The 9,878-nt window shown below is 36.9% G+C and overlaps 1 protein-coding gene across 1 annotated transcript; it reads left to right on the top strand.

Annotated features, from left to right (window-relative positions):
* Positions 1-904: 904 nt before the first annotated feature.
* Positions 905-5,148, top strand: LOC106467881 (late embryogenesis abundant protein 76-like). Its single transcript, XM_013928263.1, has 2 exons — positions 905-976; positions 4,624-5,148. The coding sequence occupies exons 1-2, from the start codon at positions 905-907 to the stop codon at positions 5,146-5,148; spliced, it is 597 nt and encodes a 198-aa protein (XP_013783717.1).
* The last annotated feature ends 4,730 nt before the right edge of the window (positions 5,149-9,878 follow it).

Below are 9,878 nucleotides of genomic sequence, written 5' to 3'. Positions count from 1 at the left end.
AAAGATATTGGTACGAGTCACGGGTTATAATGTTAAGTTTAAAGATATTGGTACGAGTCACGGGTTGTAATGTTAAGTTTAAAGATATTGGTACGAGTCACGGGTTGTAATGTTAAGTTTAAAGATATTGGTACGAGTCACGGGTTGTAATGTTGAAATGAAACTTACCTTCTGATAGGAGTGATTACCTTCAACGATCTGTTGATTCCCTCGCGTAAAATACAACCGAGTTCAAGGAATCCGTCTTTTATATGGCAACGTCACGGTATGTAGACTATCGGATCGACCTACTTGTAGTTCGGGCTGAAGAAAGCCAATAAGTACACAGCTGTATTGCAGTGTTGCCCAACTAGCGGGTTCGGTACTGCACACACACAAAATCAGGTCCGTTCGGCCCTGCTAATAGCAAGGCTAGACTATAACTCACGGCCGATATTGTAAGAAAATCATACTATCCGACGATGACCTAGTTTCATAGTGTGCTTTTTTTTCCCGCCTCTATTTAGAATTCTCCTTGTGATCCCCGTGACTCGAAGTTAGCTTTATCGGGTTTCCTTCAAAGTTATTTGAAGACCATTTATTTCCTTTGAATTACTCATAGTTATAGAATGATCGTCTTGTCCTTGTTGTAACAAACTGGACAAACCATAATCAGTTCTAATAGTAGTTATAAAAACTATTGTTGAAAGGTACGAAATCTTCATGCCAAAGTTATTTTTGTAAAATGCAAGTTATTTACGACTCCATTATTGTCGTGAAGTACAATGTATTTACGATTCCATTATTGTCGTGAAATACAATGTATTTACGACTCCATTATTGTCGTGAAATACAATGTATTTACGACTCCATTATTGTCGTGAAGTACAATGTATTTACGACTCCATTATTGTCGTGAAGTACAATGTATTTACGACTCCATTATTGTCGTGAAGTACAAGCTATTTATGACCATGTTACTGTCGTAGAATACAAGGTATTTATGACTATATTATTGTCGGGAAGTAAAAGATACTGAAGAATATATTATTGTTTTAAAGTAAGAGGTACGTATGGCCATATTATAAACGTGACACAAAAGAAGTGTATTCTAGAGTGTAGTTGGACGATCAGTCAAATACAATACATAATTAGTAATGAAACAATTCCAACTTTGTAAGCTAACATTTTAGTCGTAACACAGGGTGTGTAAAACGTTTTGTTTCATGATACTACATGTTTGGTACGTGCCTCAAAAATTGTGTCAACTTTCTTTAATTATCTGGCACGGCCATTGTTAATTTTTTTCAAACCTGATATCCAAGCTAAACCTAATTTAGAATATGCCCGGAGTGGTTTCGCACTGTACACTGGAGGAATTCTGAAACCTTTTATACGTACGGAGCAGGTATAACATTGCGTTGCTTCCATGAGCAAAGATCTCAGCATTTAGGCTTTAGATTTCGACAAGTTTTGTATTGATCTGTACACTAGTAGGAGGAGTCCATACCAGTCCGATACAAGTCGACCTAATCGGGCGATTATCCGAGTTCTCGTGGACATTTTTAGTTCACAAACTCACGTGGCCTACTATTATTAACTCGTAAGGATGTCTTTATTCACCAATTGATGTTTTGGTAGATTATTTTGGTTTGGATGATGATGGCGTGCCCGATAAATGTGATGAAAAACAAAAGTAGACAAAGAGAAGATTACAAACTATGAGAGGGTAACTTGAACTGGAATGTGATTTAGTCTTTCCAATTAATTAAACGAGACATTAGTGATGTTGTTAAAACGTGTATTATTGTTGTACATAAACACTTCGAGGATGAAGAACTAAAAACACTATCATACGAGTGTGGTTCTGGAAAGGCTGAATACACTTTACATGTGATTATGGAAAGGCTGAATACACTTTACATGTGGTTCTGGAAAGGCTGAATACACTTTACATGTGGTTCTGGAAAGGCTGAATACACTTTACATGTGGTTCTGGAAAGGCTGAATACACTACTGGCTTGTGTTGTAAGCTGCAACTTGCAGAGCTTTAGTTTTTGAAGGATACATTTCCGCCTCCTAGTGTAGATAAAAGCTAGTTTGTAAATAAGATACACAATACACGTACTAACTGTAATTATTTCAATTAGCGCAATCGGAGACTTGATGGCGGGTCATTTAAATATACCCACCGTCCGTAGAAACCCTTGTGTCCGTTAACACACTATATACTTTGTTCCGACACGCATACACAAAAATAAAATAAATATCTTGTAATACAGAATGTGAATTGTATTCTAGGCTTAGAACTTTGAACTATAAAGTTTTTATATATATTTGAACATTAACAAAATGGTTTGAATACCACAACACTGGCAGTTATATTTATCTTTATGAGGTTTTTTTTTAAAGTTAAGCCCAAAGCTATACAATGGGTTATCTGTGCTCTGCACATCACGGGTATCGAAACCCCATTTCTAGTGTTGTAACTCCGCAGACATGCCGCTGTGTCACTGGTGGTGGTGGTGGGGGGCACCTTTGTAACCAACTTTTTTAAAATCACAGTTTAATGTAACTAAAACAATTATGACTTTATTTACTTCAGTATATTTATCTTTTCCATTTTCTCCAAATGATTTTGATCTATGAAGTAGTCTGTAGATGGTGACTTGTCCTCCAGTGAAGTAGTCTGTAGATGGTGACTTGTCCTCCAGGTGGTTCAGTGGTAAGTTGGTTTGTTTGTTTTGAATTTCACGCAAAGCTACTCGACGGCTATCTGGGCTAGCCGTCCCTAATTTCGCAGTGATAGATTAGAGGGAAGGAATCTAGCTAACGACACTCACCGCCAACTCTTGGGTTACCAACAAATAGAGGGATTGACCGTCACATTATACCGCTCCCACGGCTGAAAGGGGAAGCGTATTCGGTGACGGGATTTGATCCCGCGACCCTCAGATTCTGTATACAAAGAGATGATGGTTTTTGGGTGTATGGATACAAGAATTAGGCTTAGGTTAGTAACACAGAAAGATTCGAAAAACTAATACTTTTATGTAACTGAATGATTATTTGGATGAAAGCTTTTCCCCTCTGCAATTAAATTGATCTATGACTAGATCATCTTCAAATATTGGTTGAGAAGATAAAATATGAACTTCGAGCATAAAACGATTTATGTTTATCGTGTTACATTACTCGTAGCCTTCTGCTAATGAATTCATACATTCGTTTTAATAATAAATTTGCCCCCTAGCGGCTGGGCAGTAAGTTTATCAGTTAATATCACTAAGTACCTGGTTTCGATACTCATGCTGGGCTCAGCACAGACAGCCAATTGTATAGCTTTGTGCTTAACTACAAACAAATAGAAATAATAAAATAAACCTACAAACAATATATACACCATCGAAAGCTGGTTAGATTTGTCACATACACACACAAACAAAATAGTATTTTTAAAAGAAACGTAACAAAAGGGTTTAACAGTTTATTTATTTTAAATTCAAGGACCAACTTTGTAGCGGTTAGATAATACGAAGACATTTGACGTTCGTCAAAAACCGAAAACCAAACAACAAAGAACTGGTGTATTTAATCTGTTGGTTCGTTACTAAATAAAACATCCCTGGGTCAGGTTCAAACGGGATAATTTACGATTTTTCCTTTTTACTGATTTTAAGCCAGATACAATTTCACATTTAATCCGAGAAATACTTATGGGACCTATCGATTATCTGTAAACCGATTTTTATAAACTACTCGTGCACCAAATTGCTCACGAGTCCTTAGGTTTTCTTCCTAATGATAATAAGGTAAAAAAAGTCCCCCGGTGGAATAGCGACAAGTCTATGGACTTACAAGGCTAAAATCCAGGGTTCGATTCTCCACGGTGGACACAAATACAATCAATATCAAAATAGATAATCAGCGATTTCACCCACTTTTTTCCCACCATCTAGTACAGCGGTTCCCAACCTTTTCACCACCAAGGACCCCCATGTTGTTTGAAAGATTCCATCTACCCAACAAACTGTTTTTCTTACTAATAATTAACTTGTTTTCCATTTCTCACTATCAAATAAAAGACATATATAACTGGCTGTGCAATTAAAAGAACAGCAGAATTAAAAAACGTATTTGTTTAATGAGATGGTATTATCTTCGCGGACCCCCAGGGGTCCGGGGACCACAGGTTGGGAACTAACTACCTTTCTGGAAGACAAGAGTAGTGAACTAGCTGCCTTTCTGGAAGACAAGAGTAGTGAACCAAACTATTGGAAGATAAGAGTAGTGAACCAAACTATTAGAAGACAAGAGTAGTAAACTAGCTGCCTTTCTGGAAGACAAGAGTAGTGAACTAGCTACTTTTCTGGAAGACAAGAGTAGTGAACTAGCTACTTTTCTGGAAGACAAGAGTAGTGAATTAGATACCTTTCTGGAAGACAAGAGTAGTGAACTAGCTTCCTTTCTGGAAGACAAGAGTAGTGAACTAGCTACTTTTCTGGAAGACAAGAGTAGTGAATTAGCTGCCTTTCTGGAAGACAAGAGTAGTGAACTAGCTGCCTTTCTGGAAGACAAGAGTAGTGAACTAGCTACTTTTCTGGAAGACAAGAGTAGTGAACTAGCTAATTTCTGGAAGACAAGAGTAGTGAATTAGCTGCCTTTCTGGAAGACAAGAGTAGTGAACTAGCTGCCTTTCTGGAAGACAAGAGTAGTGAACTAGCTGCCTTTCTGGAAGACAAGAGTAGTGAACTAGCTGCCTTTCTGGAAGACAAGAGTAGTGAACTAGCTGCCTTTCTGGAAGACAAGAGTAATGAATTAGCTGCCTTTCTGGAAGACAAGAGTAGTGAACTAGCTTCCTTTCTGGAAGACAATAGTAGTGAACTAGCTACTTTTCTGGAAGACAAGAGTTGTGAATTAGCTGCCTTTCTGGAAGACAAGAGTAGTGAACTAGCTGCCTTTCTGGAAGACAAGAGTAGTGAACTAGCTTCCTTTCTGGAAGACAAGAGTAGTGAACTAGCTGACTTTCTGGAAGACAAGAGTAGTGAACTAGTTACCTTTCTGGAAGACAAGAGTAGTGAACTAGCTACCTTTCCGCTAGTCTATCAGTTCACATTAAGTGACGCCCAGTCATTGGGTCTACAAGAAAGTGGCTTAGATGATGTTTAGTGTAAGACAGGAGAAATATGTTATATTTTTTAAGTAAAAGCTGTAAAAACGAAGCTACTATCAGCGTTGTAAAAATGAATGAAATTTTATATATTTTTGTTAAAATTTATGAACGACGATTTTGTCATTTGCAACCATACAATTACCATGGTGGTGTCAGTGAAAATCGAATCCCTCAAGGGGTTTTTTGTGTGACCAGTTTTTAGATCACACGATTGCTGTTCTTACTTTCACAATAAACCCAGAGTTCCTAGTTCCTCAGGTGGACCCCCCCCCCCGCTTCCTTCGAACAAAGTCAGTGACTTCACTAATGTTTGGAGACAGAATGAGAGGAGAGGAGGAGGAAGAAGGGAACGACGAAAAAACATCATTTGGCTGGTGAGAGAAAGTAGGGCGTTGATGGTAAAGTTTCTTATTAATAACGCCATGTTTTAGCCATACTTCATAAATTGAGTCACACGACAAACAGGATTTATCTTTATACATATTCGATTGTGTTTCAAGAACGATTTAAAACTTGGTTAGGCGTAGCTGAGCGATCTGGGTCAGTAAAAAGCGGGTATTTTGTCATTGACCTTTCTCGTAACAAGTAGAACAAAAACCTCTAAATTGGGGTTATTGTCCACTGCTTTTTTATTTACTTATGATTTTTTAGTGTATCATTAATCGGTCATTTTAAAGACGCCTTATCCCTCGTGACATTATACGTTCAGACCGATGTGAGACAATAATGGTTTCTACCATTTTACTTTTTTAAACACGCCTGAAATAAAAAGTTAGTCCCTCAAGCTATAAGGTTTGTATAAGGTGAACTTCGCGTAAAAATGCACGAGGGCTATGTATGCTGGCCGTCCCTAATTTAGCAGTGATAGACTAGAGGGAAGGCAGCTAGTCATTACTACCCACCGCCATCTTTTGGGCTACTTTTTTACCAACTAATAGTGGGATTGATCGTTATGTTATAACGCCTACACGGCAGAAAAGGCGATCATGTTCGGTGACGGAGATTCAAACCCACGACCCTCAGATTGCGAGTCGAGCGCTCCCTATCCACCAGGCCAGCTATAAGGTTCAACAGAAGGGTTTCCTGTTTCTGGGCTAAAGCCTTAGTGTGACTGAAGTTCAGTTGTTTGTTTGTTTTCTAGATTTTGCACAAAGCTACACGAGGGCTATCTGCACATAGCCATCTCTAATTTTAATCTGATAGACTAGAAGGAAGGCAATTAATCAACAGCACCCACCGCCAACTCTTGGGCTATTCCTGTCTGACCAAATAGTGGGTTTAAACGGCGCTTTTATATATGTACTTACCTTGTTATGCTGTTGTTTCTTAGCTAATGAGAAATACTTCTGTGATATTCAGAATTTAGTAACTTTTTTCAAATCACGATAATAAGCTTTTCTTGAAAATACTTTCTTTTAATTGACCTTATATTAAATTGACCTTGTTTAAATTGACCTATACTGTATGAAAGCTATGGTTTAATACTTGGTAAGGAAGCACGTTATGCTAATATAATGATAAGTTGGAAAACAACGATTTATAACCATAATGAATTGATTTATTTTTGAGGTAACATACTACATGTTTATATAAAAATCTGTACGTTTAGTTACAGATCGTAACTGAAGAAGGCAGACCAATGTTCTTTTGAAACATGTTCCCCCCAAAATAAATCACTTCATTATGCTTATAAATCATTTTTTGTCAACTTATTATTATTGTGATGTAATTTAACAAGGACAAAATGTATAACTAAATAAAAGAGCTATGTAGGGCTGGTTACTGAACTTGAAAAAAGGAATCAAACAAGATAGATATGCAAGTATACATATCACTTGATCGGCTAATGATAACATAGCAAACTAAGTTGTCTCGACTTTATATGGAGAATACAATCCCTACATTACTGGCTTCCCTAATTTGTCTATCGAAAGCTTGGTGTTTGAATAATCTCAGAGTTCATCATTATACATTTCCTTTAGTTAACTTTAGAATACGACTTTTTTATGATTATTTTACAATAGAGTAACATTCTACGATTGGAAAACATGGTTCTATTTGTTTTGCCAGTGAGAAAGCCATTAATGTAGGTATTTTATTATCCATGTAAAGTCGAGACGGCTTAGTCTGCTATTGATCATTAGCCGGATCAAGTGATACATACACTTCCACCCCTATCTTGTTTGTTTCCTTTTTTATAAGATGTTGTACGTGGGTTATTAGGTTATAGAGTGTATTATAAAGCTTTATAAATTTTGTACAGTATTATAATAATATAATAGGTAGTCAAAAATCGTGAAGACTGTTTGGCTCTATAAAATGATAATAAAATTACAGTTAATGATAAAACTAGGTAGGCGCTAGGCCTGTTCAAGAAAGATGATGATGAACAAAAATATTATTATAACGTTTTGGATATTTGCCGGTTTTTGACAATGAGACGCTCTGGATATCTGGAAAGCGGCATATACACCGGAGATAGAGCGACTACACAAGGTAATTCTTCATATCTAGCTTCTGATGACCTGTAGAGAAGAAAATCTAGATGACTTTTGTATTGCTTTAATAGGGGCATCCGTGCCATTCCTACATAGAGATTGCTAGTGCACTCTTCGATATTTTTAGGCTCTTTTTGTGGGGTTGTTGGAGGGAATCTCTAGGACAAACTATGTTGGTGCCACACTTAATAGGAAATCAATATAAATAAATAATAATAAAAAAGGACAATTTCTAACGAATCAGATATATGGATTTATGTTACTCCAGAATAAATATATATATATATTAATCCAACTCTGACATTTTAACTAATTTTTCAAATGTTGTTGGTGCTTAAACGTTGAGAATGCACATACAATTATATAGTTTAATGTTGTGTTAGGCGTTATTTCAAGATATGTGCTCGTTACAATTGATCTAAAATGTGAAATGGAACGAGATGGCGCTGAATTTATAATTAGATCCGTTTAATCTTCTACACAAAAACAAGAGCAAAAACAATTTTTATCCTTGCCATAGTTCATAGGTGGAGATAGTGATCGACATGAAACTGAATAATCGTGTTAATATTCCATACCCGGAATACTTTATCAAGCTCACTTCCTAAGCCTTGCGTGTCGTCAACGAACACCATGTTGTATTATGTATATTAAGTACGTTCTAAGGCATAATAAAGACAGGTTTTTTGGCTGTGATTGCCTAAGGATTAACGTAATAACTACAGAACGAGTTTTGGGTGTTGTCCTATGATAAAATTTTACAAGACGAAAGGAGTGTCCAAACAGCCACATTAGGAATAATATATGTTTTCCAAAACTGCATCTCATTGCTAGATCATTCGTAACGAACACAAAACCTGTGGGTTGGTGATTGTTTTGTCGTCTGTCAGTGATTCAGATATTGGTGTTTAATTCCGTTGTTTCGAGAAAAATGATCCAAAAACTTATGTTCTGCGATACTTTAAAATAAGATTTTCAGAAAAGGGAGTAAGTAATTGTTCATGTTTGATTGTTATTCACGTAAGTCTACTTGTCCAATCACTGTTTAGCTTGCATCGATTTGGTGTGCTTTTGTATTTTTGAACAGTGTTCGGTATTTCCAACACCTTACTCGTCACATGGGCTAAACGGTCAGGTTAGAGACCACAAGATTTAAGCATAACCATCCCTCACTTACAGCTGATGACCAAAGGAAAGACAATCAGCCAGTAGTACCCGCCAACTATCGGGCTATTCTTAACTGTGTAGCGTTGAGACTGTTACTATTATAACGCCCTTATAGCTGAAAGTCTGGAATTTGTCCAGCGGTATATCACGGTTCGAGCCTTGGACCTCTCCACCAACAGACTGACTACTGGTGATGTTTAGGAGGCTAAAAAGGACGCCTGAAAAACGAGACAGTTTTTGTAATTTGGACAATATCACCCCGCTGTTGGTTTGGTTTACTTAATCGATCCTGTCTCTAAAGATCTCTCTTTCATTTACAAAGTCAAATAGTCCCCCCCCCCCAGCGACTGGCTTAAAAGTAAATGGAGAAGCTTATAATACTATAATTGAGGTTTGATCCCTGGCATGGGCACAATACAGATAGCCCGCTGTGAAGCAAGCTCGAAGTTTAGCAACAAATAAATAAACAACATTGTGAAGCTTGATATATAATAATCATAGTCAAAAAATACCAAGATTTTGAATAAATGCGTTTAATTTTGATTGATAGGTTATGTTCTGAAGCGATTTGTGACGTCACAAATATCTAAATTCCATCAGAGGCAAAGCTCCACTCTTTTTTTCTAACATGCTTGAGCGACAGAAAAAAAAACATACAAAATAAAAAATTATAATATATTTGAATCAAGCCGAAACTTTAATAGTAGCCTTTTTCTGTTGTCCATTCGTAACCTCAAATGACCTATTGTATTTAGGATTTGTTTATTTCAGGATTTCGCACATGCCTATCTGCGCACAGCTGTCCCTAATTTTAAACTCAAAGACTAAAGAAGAGTCAGTTAGTCGAAGCCACCCCCACCGTTTCATCTTGTCTGCTCGAATAGTAACGCACCCACGACTCTCAAGTCAGAGAGCATTTTGCGGTAACGGGTTTCGAACCGCGAATACTCGTAGTAAGAATCTTGGCACGTTAACCTTTAGATCATGTTCTGGTTCCTTTAAAATTATTTGGAGGGATAATAAAAATCCCAATATATATATATATATATATATATATCTAT

This window comes from Limulus polyphemus, unplaced genomic scaffold (genome assembly GCF_000517525.1).
Source record: "Limulus polyphemus unplaced genomic scaffold, Limulus_polyphemus-2.1.2 Scaffold2777, whole genome shotgun sequence".
NCBI classification, from domain to species: domain Eukaryota; kingdom Metazoa; phylum Arthropoda; class Merostomata; order Xiphosura; family Limulidae; genus Limulus; species Limulus polyphemus.
This window is presented reverse-complemented; position numbering and strand designations above follow the sequence as displayed.

Bases quoted from the DNA above. Each gene is read 5' to 3' on its own strand.
- LOC106467881 (XM_013928263.1), top strand. From the start codon at position 905: ATGTATTTACGACTCCATTATTGTCGTGAAGTACAAGCTATTTATGAC. The intron at 977-4,623 runs GTATTTATGACT...CTGGAAGACAAG, and splicing joins TTACTGTCGTAGAATACAAG to AGTAGTGAATTAGCTGCCTT.